This window comes from Candoia aspera, chromosome 7 (assembly GCF_035149785.1).
Source record: "Candoia aspera isolate rCanAsp1 chromosome 7, rCanAsp1.hap2, whole genome shotgun sequence".
Taxonomy (NCBI): Eukaryota; Metazoa; Chordata; class Lepidosauria; order Squamata; family Boidae; genus Candoia; species Candoia aspera.
The window spans coordinates 46,965,485-46,984,801 of NC_086159.1; the positions used below are offsets into that span (position 1 = coordinate 46,965,485).

At 37.2% G+C, this 19,317-nt stretch overlaps 1 protein-coding gene across 4 annotated transcripts in view; it reads left to right on the forward strand.

The window, feature by feature from the left end:
• Nucleotides 1-19,317, forward strand: part of GRIP1 (glutamate receptor interacting protein 1) — a 287,775-nt gene that overhangs the window by 58,275 nt on the left and 210,183 nt on the right. For 3 of the 4 annotated variants that reach the window (XM_063309220.1, XM_063309216.1, XM_063309217.1), the window contains exon 1: nt 12,806-13,139. The exons of the other annotated variant lie outside the window; for it this stretch is intronic. In XM_063309220.1, coding sequence (XP_063165290.1) covers nt 13,007-13,139 — 133 coding nt within the window. In that variant the 5' untranslated portion in view covers nt 12,806-13,006. Of the gene's footprint in view, nt 1-12,805; nt 13,140-19,317 lie in introns of those variants that run through there. 4 annotated transcript variants of the gene reach the window in all.

Genomic DNA, 19,317 nt, shown 5'->3' on the forward strand with positions numbered 1-19,317 from the left:
AGAGTCTTTATTGCCATGTTGTAAATCTTTTGACAGTAGCTAATGATAAGGCAAGAATTTAGACAGAGAGCAATTAAGGCTTGGTGAGCTCAGCGTTTAGCTGCTTTCTATTTGAGTAGTTCACAAGCTGCTTGCAGGAGGCATTCAGACACAGAGACATGGGAGCAGTCCAAAGCAGGTATAGAGATGAGGAACAAGGAGCAAGAGCAGGATGTCACAGGTGAGCTCCTTCATATCGGAAGGAGAAAAGTTGTTTGCAGCTTGGAGGTTGTTCTTATACAACCCCACTTGCTGGATTGACTTAACAAGAGGAGTTGCTACCTGCTCCTCTTAAGAAGATGAGTTGACTGCCTCTTCTTTGCCTTTGGAGGCATGGGCATGTTCTTGGGCTAAGCACCCTATCAGGATCAAGCCCCTCATTATCTGAGTCAGCACCCACTTGCATTGTCTTGGAGCAGCCTCAACTGTCTGATTGCCTGCCAGCTCCTCAGCTTGACAGTCTACCTGGTCTGCCTCTTCACTTTCTGACTTAGAGGAGTCAAACATATGCTGGGTTTGCACCTGGCAAGCAGGCTGCACATAAATGTTACAGTGTATAGAAAATTGGTCCAGGAGATTTTTTTTTAAAAAAATAGAACATTTAGAAAATCTCATAGGGAAGAAGTGCTAATTGAATGAGTTAAGGAATTCATTTGTTCTCTTTGTTTGTAATCCGTTGGCTGACCAATAAAGTTCACATGAGGAAATTGAAATGATCTCTGTTTTTCTACAGAGAAGGGTAGGCTTTTCTCATAACAAATTGCTTATATAAGCTCTTTAAATGCAGAGATGGGTTCATATTGAACACCACACTTCTATTATTATTTGATTGATTGATTGATTGATTGATTGATATCCTCCCTTTCCTTCAGAAGTTCAAAGTAGTGTACATGGGGTCTGCGTTCATTTTTTCTACATTAGCAATGCACAAAGTAAGGTGGGCTAAGAGAGACTGACTGGCCCAAAGTCGCTAACTGAGTTTCCATGGCTATGGGTGTCAAAACACCGTACTGACTCTCTAAATATTTAGAATATATTTTCTCATACATTTAGAAGAATGTAGAAATGGGGCTTCATATGTTCATAGTTAAAACTTGGTAGACTCTTCCATCAAGAACTCTGATGAGTAAAAACTCATATGGAAGATACGAATTGGTATATATTTGTTATAATCCTTGAAAGAATCCTGTAAAATAGATCAGCATTATTAACTCGAAGTTAAAAATGTGGAGAAACACACTTGAAGATAACATCTCAGATAAGCACTGAATTCTGAGCTTCCAGGTTTAAAAGTTAGTCTCCCATTGACAATGCCATATTTGAAATGTGTATTAGAGTGTTCATTGTAAAAGAAGAAAATCTAATATTACAGATTAAAGCAGTATTTCAGACTTTCAGCACTGCAGAATAAGCCTGTTTCTTGTTTTAACTCTCTAAATGCATATGCAAATAATTTATGCAGTGTATATAAATAATTAGTACCAATAACAGAGAAAATGGTTTAGTAGTTTACATATGGAAATTGAATCTTTTATTACAGAGGTTAAATTGGTTTCTTTTCCTAATTCAGTCATCTTCCACTACCTCTTGAAAGCAAAGCACTGTGATCCTCATCATTTATTTATTGCAGAAAGAACTTGTCTGCTGTATTGTTCTTTGAATTTCTTTATACCATTAGCTTAAAAATTTTATAAGCAACATTGCAGGTGATCAGATGAAAATAAAGCAGAACTTTTCTTTCAGAAAAAGACTGATGTTGACCTATGAGGCATTTCTAACTCTGCCAGATGAAATTCCATTTAGCTAGTTCCATTTTCATCCATTTTTTAAGATCCAAAGCCACTGTGACTGAATGCAGGGTGAGTAGCCATATTTCTGGGTTGGCCAACCGTAAAGTAGATGTGCCAATCAAGTATAAATCTTCATCTTTCTCTAAACTCACACTTTTAATATACCAAAATCAACCTGGGAGTGAGGAAAGTGCCTGGGCTGGGCTGGAAAGAAAATTAATGAGAAAAAAGACTAACTGGAAATAGTAACTGGAACTGGCAAGTAATAAGGCCAGGGATGAAATGTCCTGAACCCCCCATATGAACATGCCCTATGGGGGAAAAAAAAAATAAAAGGATAACTTCTCAGTCGTATTTGCTTTGGCCTATATTGTACATATTTCTATACAAGATTTTCAGCAAGCAAATGGAAATAAAATAAGAATTGTTTTACATGCTGTGAATTTTTATATACATACACATACACATATATAATTTTTCATGGAATTTGTGTCTAACTTTTAGTATTATTTGAGGGGTATGTTTCTCATAAAAAGTTTTGTTATCTAAAAATGTTTGTTAAATCATATTTTAGTAATGGAAAAAATGTTTTCAACTTAAAACTGATAGTATTTGATATACAAAAAGTATAGCAAACCAATTGATCATATTTAATTACTTCTTACCTTTTGTGTAGACCAGGGTTTCTCAACCAGGGTTCCATGAGAGGTCACTAGGGGTTCCCTGGGAGATCATGATTTATTTAAAAAATTATTTCAAATTTGGGCAACTTCACATTAAAAAGGTAAGTTTCATTCTTTATTTTTAGTTTAAGAACACTGTTAATGCATGTATACAGGCTTACACATGAAACGAATATAGTAATTTTGTAACTTCTGGCCTCTATTTGAGCCTGAATGTGCAGGGGTTCCCTGAGGCCTAAAAAATATTTCAAGGGTTCCTCCAGGGTCAAAAAGTTGAGAAAGGCTGGTATTGACTATAGTTTGATTTAAGAAGTGCTGGGCATGGAATTAGAATTATGCATATATTATTTTCCAATTCTAAGTATTAAGTATTTAGTTCATTGTTATGGTCCACACACAATGTACAAAATAAAGAAAAATAAATAAATAAATAGTGGAATTAAACAACTTATTTCTAACTGAGAACAAAAGACAAAAGTTAAAAGGGGACAGAGATATTTGCCAAAAGTTGGGTATCTTCAAGATTGCAAATCAATAGTCTGTGCTACCAAAGATGCCCAATCTTTGGTTTGATAGGAGATAAAAAGAATAAAGTTCAGACTCTGCCTGGAAAATACTTTTTTTTATAAATCCATTAATCGTGTCCAATTCTTGGAGACTGCCTGGACAAGTCCCTGCAGTTTTCTTGGCAAGATTTTCAGAAGTGGTTTGCCATTGCCTCCTTCCGAGGGCTGAGAGAGAGTGACTGGCCCAAGGTCACCCAGCAGGCCTCATGCCTAAAGAGGGACTAGAACTCACAGTCTCCCAGTTTCTAGCCTGATGCCTTAACCACAACACCAAACTGGCGTTCATGGAAAATACTTTAGAAGTGGAGTAATCAGTGTCGCTTTATAAAATGAGCAGAACAGGAGAGCCTAATTCACCATTTTTATCTTGCTAGTACCACCAGAGCAGAGGTGTTGCTCAAGCAGTATCTTCTGGTATCCGTCGATCATTAGCACTGAGGGGAGAACATGAAACTGAGCAAACATAAAAGCCCTACAGTATTTCAGTGCTGGGATATGGGAAAGACGGATGGCAGAGGTAACGCTGTAAATCAGTCCTACACACAAATGATTGAGACTGAGCTCCTTTTTCTTTGTAAATCTGAGTCCCAGATACATTGCCTGGCCATTCTTTTAGTATTTCCCTGTTAGTAAAAAAATCCTGTGAAGAAACATCGGAGCAGGAATTTTTCCTCTAGGGTTCTCTTCCATCTAGATTTAAATTTGTCTTCTACAGTTATAGGGGCCAAACTGCCAAATATTGAAGAGCAACCTGATCCATCCTTCCATTAACCTCGTCTTCAAGCATAGTATTGTGTTTAACACATATTTATTTCTTATTGAGAACCACCTTGAGTCCCCCTTAGGCACATAGGGTGACCTTGGGCCAGTCACTTTCTCTCAGCCCTAGGAAGGAGGCAATGGCAAACCATTTCTGAAAATCTTGCCTAGAAAATTGCAGGGACTTGTCCAGGCAGTCTCCAAGAATCAGACACAATTGAATGGATTAAAATATATATATATTATTGAATGTTTTCTAATAAAAAAAGTGAGGTATACAATCAAGGTAGCTCACAACAATTAAAAAAAAATACAATCTGTGGATTACAAGAAGAGAACTCAGGAATTAATAGTGAATTACCAGCAGTTGCCCATCTTCTCTATAGAATCATATTTGGACTCCTTACAACAGCCGGGGAATATCTTTGCCTTTGAATACTTTACTTTCTTTTCCACATGAGTTTTTGATATATGCACAGATATTGCTTAGCTCTGGATAATTTGAACATAAATCTCTGTGACGCATTTAATATGTGACTCATAATATTTTTCTTCTCCCAAGTTCTCTTAATATGTCACATAATAAAACAAATGTCCATTCTGAATAACTAAGACACACCTTTAAATATAAATGAAGAATTTTTAACCTAATCCACTTACATCATGCTAGAAGATAACACAACTTCTAAAAGCATATGGTACCTCCTGCACCACAAAAAAGTGACAGTAACATTTGGATTTGTTAGAATGTCTGTCATAAAATTGTAAACTTTATTATTCTGTGCATTCTATTACATATAATGGGAAACCTGGGTAGGAGAAATGGAAAGTCAATAAAAGACATAAGTTGCTAGGTAACTAGACATTTTAATGAACTGATTTAATTCAACCTTTCCTGTTTAGATTTAGGCCTCTGAGGAAAGGAAAAGTTGGTTATCCAAACAGGCTTATGATGACTTCTTTCTGGTTACTTGTGGTAATAATTGTTCTGTGTGCTTGATTTGAATGCTCTTCACACATTTTTTTGTATGAAAATCAGGCTGGTAGAAGGATGGCTGGTTTTCTGGAAGGTCTCTAAAACCCAGTAGCATGCTTGTTTGCAGATTTGGGCAGCGCAAGTTGGTTGCTAATTTGGTAGCTTTCTCTCCTTCAGATTTAAAAAAATGGTCTTCTTGCTCATAACATAATAATCCATTTTGGCAATGTGACAGCTTTTTGCATCCTGGAGAGTGAGAGTGTCTTTATTAGGTATTGAATGGCAGTCACCACCATCACCATATGGAGGTCAAAGGTGGATAGCTTCTCTTCTTTGCCAATGATCTCTGTATGAAGGAAAAGTAGTTCATTGAAAGGAATTTTGTGGGAAGTCCCTTAAAACCTTTGACCTTTTTTAACTCTGAAGTATTAGGATGGGAAATGGTAAGCCCTATGAAGTAGCCAAAAAACAAGCACAGCATGGATTCTAGGAATGCTCTTTATTGCAGTATGGTAGAATACTAAAATCTTGAAAACCTCTCTCAATCCCATCGTGATTTTCTTTCTTATGCTCTCCTCTTTCTTAGGACTGAGTAATCTTTTCTCAAACTCCCTCCTTGACAGTTCACTCATTCCTTCTCTGTTCTCAGAGTTAGAATATAGGTTAGATCTACATTCCTTGATAGAAATGTTCCTTCTTATCTTTAAATTAAAAACAGCTTAACAGATACTAGAGATACATCAGATTGTTGCCATTATCCAAAGAACTTTGACAACGTATTATTCAGTGTATCCATTTATAGCAATTCCCTATTTTGAGTCAAATATATTCAAATTTTGTCATGTTGAGTCTTGGATGAAAGCCTATGAAGGAATCCTTGAGCTGTAGGCTAGACTGGGAAGTAAAAAAACAAATCCCAGAAGAAGATGGCAATGGCAAATAACTTCCATATTGTCAAGAGAATGACTTGGATTTGGATTTGAGTCTCCCTAATTCCAAAATTAATATACCTGAAAAAGGAAGATAGTTTTCCTTGCAGTCTTCTTTTGGAGCTAAAGAAAAAAAAAGGGAAAACAGGACTAAAAGATACGGGAATATTCTAAGTGATAAACTAGTTGTGTAGAGCCTGCACATTAAAATGCTATTTGTATTTGTATTTGTATTAAATGCTAGTTGTATTTAAAAACATTGAAGGGTAGGTGATGCTAAGCTTAAAAGAATCAAATGTGCTTAAACCTTCAGCTATCTTTCCATACAAATTCATACTCTCTGAATTGCTTTATTCCCCACCCCTGTCCCCCTGCCCAAGATTTAAGATGAATGATTGCAGCTTCCTTGAAGTAAGTGCTACACAGAATTTTAGAAAGTACTTGGAAGATTTATTGAACCAACCTCAGTATGCAATATCTGTGTGTGTTTCAGGCTGTAAAGTTCTTCTTCAGGGGAAAATTATTTGTCAAGTGTGGCTATATAAAACATTCATTAGACATAAATACCTTAAATTAGAACAGCTCTGTCTGATGCATGAATCAGAGAGAGCCATGTTTCCTGGAGTAGTCAATGAACATGGTGAAAGTAATCTCAGGGTACTGAATGAATGACCTTTTTTTGTTTTGGTGGGGAAGGGATTCTTGGATGTTGGTGCGTTCAATATCACTAAGCCAATGGCCAAAGGAAATGCAAACGCTACATTACAGTGAGTACAAACTTGAGTCATTAATAGTAGCAATTGATCTCAATGACTTCTAATATTTCTCCTCCTTTAGAAATGAAAAAAAAATGTTTCTTGTGGAACTGGTCTGAAATAGTATATTCTTGTAACTTTTAAAACAAATGACAACTACTACTTTCCTTCTAGTTGATCTCATAATCAAAATCTAGGGAAATCTGTGACAATTGTATATTACCTGATCATGCTTCTTCCCTTCATCTTTCCTCTTTTAATGTCTACTATTTTATTTATTTTATTGGTTAGATTTATATCCCACCTTTCTTCCAGGAGCTCAAGTTGGCACATAAAGTATTACCATTTTTCTTCATGGTCATTGAGCATCCCATGTATGAGAGATGAGCCTGCACAGAAATGATCCTTGAACTCTTACTAATCAGTCCCAAGGCAGTTTCAAGCATGTTTGTCTGGTGTCATTATTAATGAGTTTCAGACACTATGGGAAAAAAATACAGACACACAGAGGGCACAAGCACATGGTTTTATTGCTGCTTTGTTTGTAGCTTTATTTATTGTGTTACAATTTTGTTTTAATGACTTTGTAAGCCACTTTACACAAGTAAAGAGCTGTAGCTTAGTTATAAAGCATATGCCTTTTGCATTTATTGATTTAATCAGTATTTTGTATTTTTAAATTTATAATTTTGTAACTATATGTTGTTTATAATTATATAAACAACTCCAGGATTCTGTACTAGTATAGAGACATAGAAAAAAACCCCATAATGATAATGCCAGTCACAATGTTTGTCAATCATTACCATTTCTCTGTGAAACTTGGAAAACTCTTATCAAGACAGGCAACTGTGGTATAAAGCAACATCTCACATTTGTTTTGAATACTTTTTAAGGCAGGAAATACATCTCCTAGATAAATGGAACTTCACTGCCACAATATAACCAACTTATAGTATTTTATTATACTACATTATGCTTTTATTTATGTTTTAATTAAGTACTTAATGGATTAATTTGCAGCCTTTAAAATCATAATTAGGACATAAAAATATAAATGAATTGTACCACTTTGTAATGTCTTGAAGTTATATAAACTTAAGCTAAGTTACATAATAATATAAAAAGTTAAATGGTTAAGTTACAGTATGTATATTTGATTTTTAAACTAGTGTTGCTGTTGGTGTGCAGAATTCCATATGGTTTGCAGGTATCCCTTGCTTAAGTAAGACAGGTTATCTTTCTTAGTGATACGTAGATGTATTCCCAGCAAAAAATGGATTAGTAGGGACCTAAAATGGTTAATGACTCTTTGCCATAAATTTACTTGTTTTCTTTGGCTACAGAAATTATTGCTATACAATAATCTTAAAGCTTCTTCCATTTTTTCCCTAATTTATTTGATGTTTAGGGAAATTATACACAAATTGAATGTATGTGACAGTGAGAAAGATTTGTTTAGATAGGCAGGAGTTACATGTTTACTACAGTAGTAAACATAACTGTAGCTTGTTGGCCAGCAGATTCTATGAAAAATAACTAGCAAAATAGATATATGTATCCATCTCTGAAATAACTGAAGGTCAAATCTTCACTGGCCACACAATTTTTCTGGTATGGTGTGCTAATGCTTACTGAGCGTGAACTGAAATTTAACAGAGTAGTATGCTTATATTTGTAAGTTTATTGGTGTTCTTTAGACTTCTTGGAAAATGAAATTGTCAGGTATAACATTTTGACATCCCCTCTTCTAGAAAACAAATTTAATAACATGCCTGCATAGGGGAGACTCTGCTCCTGCTTATTGAGAGAAACAGCCTCTCAGGTAATTTTATGATGCCCCTTTTACACAGTGTGGTGAGTTATCTGAAAAGGCCTGTCCTGACCTGTCTCCCTGCTAGCTCAAGGGACAATATATTTCCTCATATTTCCAGGGCGGACATCAAATGTATCGGAATTACTCTTGATATCAAATGCTTCTCAGATGCTTTTATATAAACAGTTTTGTAAATTTCTTGATATTCAAAATCAGTTTTATTGTTCTTTAGTATGTTTGTTTTGGTCTTTGACCATATGCATGCTCGTCACTAACCTATACAAATCAATTAGTTTTATGCCACTAAAGTCAAGGGACAATGTCTATGATATTTTATTTAATTAAAAAGGTGAAATATGCTTCAAGCCGAGTTTGACTCTTGGTGTCTTCATGGACACATCCATGTAGGGTGTTTCTGGTTTTGGTTTTATTGACAAAGTGGCTTACTATTGCTGTCTTTCAGGATTTTTTTTTAAATTCCCAGTCTAGCCTACACAGTCTAACTATTCCTGGAGGTCTCCTATTCAAACAATGAAGTGGCCCATGGCCCCCTGGAGATATGTATGGTTTCCATTCTTCAAATGGCCCAGAAGTCTCTTAAGGCCTGGCTCTCTTCCCAGACCTGGGGTTAGGGTGTTGGTGGAGCCCCTGTCAATTTTTTTCTGGATGTCATTTATGCAGTAGTTTGTCTGGATGGTCGTCTCTCTTTTAAATTATATATTCTTTTAAATATTGTAAACTACCTAGTCTTTTTGGAGTTGGGCAGCCTCAAAATCAAATAAATAAATAAATAGATACTGTTTAACTTTCAAGACCAGAGGAGGTGGACTGGGTGGTGCAATTTGATGGGAATTTACCTAGTAACTTACAAATGTGGGTCTATCATATCTATCATAGATATGATAGATATGATGCAGAGAATTTTGCTGTCTGACTGATTGAGGCTGTCAATGTAAACTAAGAATAATTACTTTTAATGTACAGTATAGTTAGACCTCCCTTTGCATTTCTAGGATGTAAGCTGACATTGCTTTTTAAATATATAGCTTTTCCCTTGGACCTCTAAAGATAAGAGAAGTCTTAAATCACTGTGTGGTGTACTGGTTAAGACTGGCTCTGGGGGGGCCCCATCTTCAAGTATACCCTCAGACCTAGAACCTGACTGGGTGGTTTTGGGCCAGTCACTCACTCAGTCCAACCAACCTGATAGGGTTGTTGTTCTGAGGATAAAGTTAAGGGAAATCTCCATATAAGCCACTTTGATTTCCTGGCAAAAGATGGGGTGTAAATGTGACAAATCTTACAAACCTATTGAGTAACTAGTGGAAAAATCTAGAGATTTAATCAATTAATAAAGGTCTTCCAGTGAGTTAATAAATGTCAGACTTTGTTTTATTAGGAAAGTTTGGACATCTACACTGTGCTAAGAGTATGTATGTATGCATTTATTTTCTATCCCGCCTTTAATATTTTTATGCATATAGGCTTGTCATTTTTATCACTAAGCCAAACATGCTTGTTTGAGTTCACTAGGAATAAAATCCTTCAGTTTATCATTGTTATCACTGTGCAGCAATAACTGGAAGAGGCTTTATGACTGCAGGCTATTTTTGCTTTCAAAAACCTTCCTGCGATTTTTTCAATGTTTTAACTTGAGTTGCACAGTTTCCTGAAAATTCTTGATGTTCTTTATGTGACTGAAGTATAATATTTCAAAATATACCCACTTTTAAGAAAATTATGGGCTACAAATTGAAGGTACATGGATCCTGTAAGGCTACAAACCTTTTCCTGAACTCAGATTCCTCTTGGAATATGATGCTTGCTTCCATCTTTTTGAAGAAAAAAAGAAAAGATGGACTGCAGGAAATAAAGAACTATTATGAACTCTTTTATGAAGGGGATTTCAGCCTTTGTAGTATAGTACTGCCTAAAATAATATTTTTTGTGACTCTTCCATGAGTAATGATGCTGCTGCTGATGACATCAACAGATGCAATAAGAATAGTGTCAGCACTTGCTGAAACAATTGTGTGTGGCTTTTTGCATTGCACTCTAGAAGATCAAGATGCCAATTCCCACCACTCTAGTCAGTTGGCCTGAGAAGATGGGATTGAATTCCTCCAGCACCTGGAAGCAGGCCAGCTGGGAGAAAAGCTGCTGCTGAAACCTTAGTCGTGGGGAGGTCAACCAGCTTCTGATGGCATGGTAGCTGGTGAGACTCCCTACGAAAAGCAGCATTCTTCACTTGCCTACATGCTACTGAATGAAGATGCCTCTAACACACTTTTGATTCTACTGTGTACAATTCTTTTCTGCTGAGTTCCTTCTTGGCAACTTAGGGCTCCATTAATGAACAATTTCAAACAAGAAAGGGGAAGAGGTAGGGTTGGGGAAAGCATAGTGGAGGAAAAGAAGAGAAGGAAGGACTGAGGAAAAGAAGCTGAAATAAGAAGGGGAAAGTGGCCTATGGGAGACAGGGCATCCCTAGTAGCTGGGAAGCTGCCACTTGCCTTCCTCTGAGGCATTCTGGCTTCTCTAGTTGGCCCCATAGATTCAAGCCATGGTGACCCAATGGCTGTGATGACCCTTCTGGAATGGATCTTAGAATGGCCTTTCTGATCTCTGGGGCAATTGTTGGAACCTCCCACAGGGGAAAGTAAAGAGATTTCCTGAAACAGGGATTGGATGTTGCCACAGGAGGAAGGTGGCTGTGTTTGTTTTAGGAGGCTCAAAGTGCCTGAAGAACCTTGGAATCTGCCCTGTGTTCTAACTGCACATGGCCAGCTAGATAACTATAAGAAACTTCCCAGAAGGGAGTGAGTACAGTAACACTCACCTTTTCACAGCAATTTGTGTTCATTGCTTTTACTGTATTGGTGGCTGGAACCTTATGATAGGAAGGGCTAGGAAGATAGCAAGTAAAAGCTACCATGAGTTATTGTGCTTGCCTATCTGATGTCAGTTTGGTAGACTGATATCTTACCAATAATCATATTGTCTAAGGTAATTGATGAGGTAATTGACATTATGCTGTACGACTGGTGGATTTCAGCGCTGCCGCAGATTCTCAGGAAGGCGGGAATGCATTCCAAGGAGATAAGACAACTCACAGTCCAGACAGTGTTGGTGGGAAAGGGAAGAAGTTCATGCCCTAGAGTCTCCCCAGTCATTTCCCTTTAGGTTAGTTAGGGTAGCTTTAGTCTGGCAAGATTCTGTCTGTATGGTGAGAGCAAATAAAGAACTGGAGTTTGGATTACACTGACTTGTTTTTGTTCTTGGGCTGGCCCTGACAACAACACATACAACCTGCTGGTGTCTCTAGCTCCTTCTTCTCCTGAACTGGAGGTAATCTACACCAGTCATTGTGTCTACTAGCTACTGATGATACTGTATGAATTAGTCTTAAGCCTTCCCATATGATGATTAGCACCATCTAGTGTATTAGCAGCTTTCATAATCTAATATATACTGCGTGAAGTACTTCCTTTTTTCTGTCCTGAATTAGTTGTATTTCAAAAGATTTTATGATGGTAGTGTTGGTGTTGGTGATTAGCTTATCTTACAAAAGAGGGTTTCAAAATCATTTAAGGTATTTAGCTGTTTTAAATTAGGCTTAGGTTAGCTTTTTTTTGGATAAAAACTGGCTTGATTTTGTTAGAAATTCCATCCTTATCTTCAAGAATGCTTGTGAAATGAGGTGCATGGAAGTAGAAAACATTGAGAATTTTTCAGGCTTTGAAAGGGGTTTAAAGGAATAACTTCATAGCTCATGTCTTTTTTTAAGCTTGGAAACTAGGGGAAAGATGTTTAAATAAGTAACTTAAATCAACTGAGGCATGTTTAGTTCTAGTTTCCTTTGATAATTGCTTGAAGCCTCTTTGAGCTCATAAGCATATGGATCTCTGTATTGTAGTATTTGTTCACATAATGACTGAAGCGTATCAGTGCCCAGTGTGTAACTTTTTATTTAAAAACGGCTGCCAACCTTTCTTCTTGCTGCTCCAATTAACACATTCAGCGCACGCTTGCCATTGAGTGCTCTGTGTATATGGGCTAAACCACTGTGTTATTTGTTCAGATTGCATTGTTTTGTAACAGGAATGAGGTTTGCATTGTATATTCTGTAAATCAAGCGAGCAAAAGAAGGAAGTGAATGAAAATAAATGGAATCTTAAGCAATTAAAGGTTGTACGACTGTAAATAACAAGGTAGTAATTATTAGGTTGGAGAAAACCTCTTGGGTTTTCAGATGTGGTTCAGTCCATTGAGTAGCGTTTATCTCCTCCCCTCTGGCCCCTCTTCAAATGATGGAGACAGAGAATAGTGAAATTCTAGTGCTAGGATTCCTCTTGCTGTCAGATCCATTGTTAACTTTATTTTATTTATTAAAGTATGCTTGCAGTGAGGATCCTATCTTTTTAGCTTACCATTTCTTCTTTTTAAGTATTAGCTTTAAGGTGTAGAAATAGTACCTTTGATCCATTTAACGCAGAGTCAGATCAAGGTAAAGCGGTGTCCTTTTTTTATCAGAGCTAAAGCTGATTTTTGAGTGGTGTCAAGCTGGCTGGTCAAAGGGGCCAATTCTCTCTTGTGGCTGCTCCTTCGTTTGCCATCCGCTGTTTGTGAAGTGCAGCTCTGGGCAACAGCAGCAAAAAATACACAGACTGAAGCCGGTGGGCTGGTGAATGAGATGGAGCGTTTCTTGGGGTTGGTCAAGCAGATAAGGAGATCGAGGAGAAGAAAAGGCAAAAAGTACCGTCCAGAGGAGGATTATCATGAGGGCTATGAGGATGTATATTATTACGCCTCAGAGCACTTTCCAAGTAAGGACTGTGTGAATGTTCTTCTGTTACTATGACAAAGCTTTACTATTGCTTAGGCTTAAAAAAAGGCATTGCAGCCTATTTTTCTTTTTAGACATGTTGAGGGTGGTGGGTTTTGCTTGTGTGTGTAAAGCTATTATAGGACTAAAAGGCAAGCTCTGAAGAAAGGATTAATATTTCAAATGCAGTTAATTGATTTCTATTGTGCAAGACTTTTATTAAATCACTTTAGTGCTATAAACTCATACTGCAGACAATTTGTAACCCAACACATGTGTGCCTGCTTCTGGGCTCTGTCTATATATTATAAGGACATACAGTTTTAAAGCACATTGTAAATGGTGCTTGATGAAGGTTGAAGTTAAAGATAAAACGGCTGAATGCAAGTCAGCCTATATGTATGTATGTAAATTTTTCCAACAGAAAGTAAAGCTAGCTTATTTTTTCAGGTGTCATTCATTCATAGCATTGTTAGAGAATTAAAGAACTATTCTGTTAATTTATTCTGCAGCCATGTGCCTGCAACAGCATTTTATAAAAATTAGAAACTGTACAACCTCAGTATTTGAAACTACAACATACAATACTCATAATACTCTTTGTGCCCGCATGTTCCCTGAGCTCCTGTTTTGTCTTGTACCTATTCCAGTGGATTTAAAATGCCCAGAAATTCCTGAGGGAACAATGGGCAAGGGAGCCACACATAGGCTTGCCTGAATTTATTGTGCCATGCTTTAAGCTAAAGAAATTGACAGCGGAGCAGCCATGAACTAACAGGTATATAGGAAGGTTCGTCTTTGCAATCAACGGGTTCTGTTCTGTTTATTCATAAGCATAGCATTTTTTAAAAAAATCTGTATATTAACCTATCTATGCTTTTTAATCCCTAAACATAATGGTGTATAGATGGCTTATAGTCTAGTTTGCTGTGTGTTGCAGTTTATCTCCTTTTCCGGGAGGAGGAAGAAACAGAAGTTTTGCAGTTTTGGAAAAGTACATTGCTGGAATCATGTGGCAATGCAATATTAACAGCAGTTTTTGATTAGTGTTATCATTAAAAAAAAAAACCACTTGGTTACATTATATTTGCCCAGTCTATTCTTCCTACATACAATGCACTGAATTCATGATCGGATTAATAGTAAATCCAGGTAATCAGCATGAATATACTGTGCAGATTATAGAATCTGAAAGTGATTAAAATGGTAACTTGTACAACTTTTGTTCTTGTACAGTTTTTGAATCTGCAACTATTTAAACAAGGTTTCTCTTTATCTTGAAAAATATGCATTACAAATCAAAAGAAACAAGTAGGTCAGACTTAATTCTATCAAAATCAGCTGTATGCAATTGAATAGCTTTACCTTGTAAGACTCTCTCCATTTAGAATGAAATGACAGATTCTTCTCCATGTAACTTTCTATGATTATGGATATAGTCATTCCAGGGTGGATTTATGTTTCCAGCTAATTTGCCACTCAAAAAAAAATCAAGAAAATAAATGCTTTTGCTATTAGTAATTTATCATCCTACTATCAATTGCATAGCTGTTTTAACTTGTTTTATAATAGGAGATTGCAAATGAATTTTGGTATTGAAGTTGGGAAAGACTGCTTAACAAACAAAATAGACTTTAGTAGGGTTCAGTTGTAAATACATGATCATTCATAAGTGACCTAAAATGTAGTATCTGTAGGAGTTCTCATAATTGCCAAAAGTTTGAAGGATGTTGAATGTCACATGATTCCCACTACTCCGTTGAGTAGGATACTGGATAGTTACTACTATAGACATGTCATTGTCATCTCTCATACTTGATTAATCGGATTGCATTAAAGTAAGTCCTTCCTAGGTATGGAATAATTGTTATTATATTATGTTGTGGGGAAGAAGCCTGACTCTGATTTATAGAACAGAAGAGATTTTCAAAGAAACACAACAGCAGGATACCTGTTACCTTTGTATTCATTTTAAAGTGTGGATCTTTCTGACATTTGTCCTATTGCAAATCTACCAATTAAATCTTTGACTCCCCCCCCCCACTTCCTACTGATGTTTTTTCTAAAGGTGTCTGTGGGTCTTCTGTTAGCAGCAGTGGGAAAATACATCAGGTATGTTTATATGTGTGTGAAATGAGAAAGTAGTCAAGTTAGAAACAGTTAATGATATATATATATTTAAAGAAAAAAAATAAAATAATAGAACACCATGCACAATGGCCCTAGGTACTATGTATAATGTATGTTAATAGCTATGTCCTGAATTTTACTATGCAAGTATAGTATTGTTGCTGGTCTCTCAGTCTTAGCATCTTCAGAATCTTAAATATAATTGTAAAAAGCACCTTAAAAAACGTTTGATTGATTATATGCCATCAAGCTGGTATTGACTGTTAGTAACCACATAGATAGATTTTTTCCATGATGATCTGTCCTTAACCTGATCCTTCAGGTCTTCCAACTGTGCACCCATTGCCACTGTAACTAAGTCCATCCACCTTGCTGCTGGTTACCCTCTTTGTCTCTTTTCCTTACCTTTCCCAGCACTGGAGCTTTATCCAGAGAGCTAGGCCTTCACATAATGTGTCCAAAGTAGGATAATTTGAGCTTGGTCATTTGTGCCTTGGGTGAGAACTCTAGGTTGATCTGTTCAGTGATCCATTTGTTTGTTTTCTTGGCTACCCATGGTACTCTCAGGTGTCTTCTCCAACACCAGAGTTCAAAAGCATTGACTTTCACTTCCAAAGACTGGGAATACCATTGTTTGCACTATTTTGAGCTTTGTAGGTATAGACACATCACAGCATCTGAATATCTTTTCCAAGGCCTTTGTGGCTACTCTACAAGAAAAACAAATAGAGGTTGTAAAACATATTTTCTCGGAATTATGGCTATTAGAATCCAACACATGTGTATGGAACTAAGTTAGGAAAGACTGTCTTAAACAAAACATGAGAAATTTGTTAAGGAACTTCAAACAGTGTTTCAAATGGGGCATTTTTCAAGTTTAAATGGAATGTTCCAGCCTTACTGGAAGTTTTCTGATGCTGTGCCAACATTTCCAAAATAATTTTAAACTTGCAATTGCTCAAATTTGAAATGCTGTGCATCCCGCTATTTGTAAATATAAAGAACATTTAAGACAAGGAACATATTTTGTTGCTGCTCTGACCAGCTGCAATGGGAAACTGCTGCCCAAACCCTTTTGATCCTGGAGAGTATCCAGGTTTTATTGCTTAGAAGAAGAAGAGTTCATTTCATTACATTTCATACCCTGCTACAGTCCCATAAGTGAGACTGAGCAGTGGACCAAATTATATATAATTATATATATGAATGCAGTGTTGTTTTTCTGAATGCACAGCCACAGATGAAGCTGCAGCCTTTTTATAACAATGTCATGGCTCTGGAAGCTTAATTTTCAATAATCACAATAATAGGAATGCATTTTTAATATATAATTTTATTAAACATTTTAAAAACAAAGATAAAAACTAAAACTAACAGAGTAAGGAAGAAAAAAAAGAATTCAAAGAGCTAAAAGTGCAAAAAAGAAGTAAAAGAAAATAGAAAAGGAAGAAAAAAGATACAAAGAAGTGACTTCCAATTTTCTATACAGCAGTTATAAGTATAATTATGAATTTACCTCTTTCTCTAAGTTACATCATGATTCTCTTCTTTCTATAATCCATCCTATCTAATCAAAACCGTAAACCATAAGTTCATTTTTTCTCCTGTTGCAAAAAAGAGGGAATATACAGTACTTCAAATGATTTTCACATAGAGCCAGTTGGTGTAGTGGTTAAGGTATCAGGCTAGAGACTGGGGGTTCTAGTCCTGCCTTAGGCACGAAGCCAACTGGGTGACTTTTTTAACCCAAAGGGCTCATAAGCGGTATAATAGGAATGCATTTGGTAGACATTGCTTTACTTTAGTCTGTGGCAGATTGTATATTATTGTTCTCCATGTCAATATACAGTACTTAGATGGACAATAGGAGTACATGAGAAGAAGAGGATTTTTAACAGGATATTGTATTTTAAAATAGAAAATGTGCCAAATCACAGTAGCATAAATTACATATTAATATGTACTATGACTAACCATACTAAGTTACATCACTTTTCAATTTTGGGCATGTTTGTTAAATCTTGCAGAAATGAATCACGTTACCATTTAGTAAGCATGAGTTAGTCTTCCACACAGTCCAGTTATGGAACTTTCATTTCAATATTAGTAATAATTTAGGTAAGGTCATAGAATCACGGAGTTCATAGGTACCTGAAGATCTTCTGTGCACTGATGAAGTGAGCTGCAGCTCATGAAAGCTTATGCCTTTTAATAAAATGTGTTACTTGGGAAAGGTGCTACTAGACTCCTCCTGATTTCTTGCCAAGAGCAGGAATCTTCATACTATCCCAGACAAATGTCTGTCCAACCTTTGCTTGAACACCTTCAGTGACAGAGCACCCAAGACTCCAGGTGGTGGCTGTTAGCTATCTAAGAGTTCTCATGGTTGGGATATTCCTCCTTATTTTCAAGTTTGGAGCTCCTTCTATAAACTACAGTATTTGTGGTTAAAAATTAATAAATGAGATAAGAAATGTGACTATATTTACTTATACTCTATTTTATTTATGTTTATATATCTAACATATTTGCAGCCCAGCCTTCCTAATTTCAATCTTGCAACAATCCTGAATGTATATTCCACAGTCATCCACTGTATTTCATAGCTGTGTAGGATGTTAATCAAGTTTTTTGTAGCTTATGAACACTCTGCAATACATTGTATTTGCAATGAAAATGAATAATTGATTGAATCTGAAATTTATATAATGAAATGCTGTAAATAATCATAGGCTGAAAAATTAAATATTTGAAATAACCATATACAGAAAAAAAAATTCCCTTCTCACCCCTATGGGTGGTATGTGTCTTCCTCAACCTATTAGAGGCCTGGGAGTTTGAGGGTTCTGTGCAGTTCCTAGCACTGCACTCTTCTGGACAGAGAGCTCTGATGCTGCTCCTGGGATCTGCTGGAGCCACTCTCCCAGCTTCGGGTTCATAGCCCCAAATGCCCCTACCACCACTGGGACCACTTTGGCCTTCACTTTCCACATCCTCTCTAGTTCTTCCTTCAGGCCCTGGTACTTCTCCAGCTTCTCATACTCCTTCTTCCTGAAGTTGGTGTCACTTGGCAGCACTATATCTATTACCACCACTCTCTTCTGGTCCTTGTCTATTACCATGATGTCCGGTTGATTGACCAGTACCTACCTGTCTGTCTGGATCTGGAAGTCCCACAGGATCTTAGCCGTGCCATTCTCCATGACCTTCTGTGGAATCTCCCATCTGGACTTAGGAGGGTCTAGCCCATACACTCTGCAGATGTTCCTGTACACAATGCCAGCTACTTGGTTGTGCCGTTCAGTGTATGCTGTTCCTGCCTGCATCTTACACCCTGCCACTATGTGTTGGACTATCTCTGAGGCCTCTCGCACGGTCTGCACCTTGAGTCCTGTCTAGTGTGGTAGACCCCTGCTTCTATGGATCTGGTGCTTAGTGCCTGTTCTTGTGCTCAGTGCCTCAGTGCTATCTTTTAGTCCAGCCCTTTCCAGCCACTGGTAGGATTTCCCAATGTCAGCTACCTCAGCTATATGTCAGTGGTATATCCCATGCAGGGTCTTGTCTTGCCATGGCACTTCCTCTGCTTGATCTTCCTTCCATGTCTGCTGCTGCCTCAGGCATTCTCTCAACAGCTCATCTTTAGGTGCCGTCTTACTGATGTCCTCCTGGATGCTCTGGGTCTCATCCAGGACAGCGGCTTGGATGCTTACCAGACCCTGCCTTCCCTCTTTCTGCCTGGTATATGGTCTCTGAGTGTTGGACTTGGGGTGGAAGCATCCATACATTGTGAGGAGCTTCCAGGTCTTCACATTGGCAGCCTCCATGTCCTCCTTTGGCCAGCTCACTATACCAGCAGAGTATCTGATGACTGGCAGGACATACATGTTGATGGCGTGGATCTTGTTCTTCCCATTGAGCTGGCTCTTTAGGACCTGTCTTATCCTTTGGTGGTAATTGGATGTTGCTGTCTTCCTTGCCTCCGCATTGTGGTTCCCATGTGTCTGTGGGATACCAAGGTACTTGTAGCTGGTCTGTATGTCTGCTGTGTG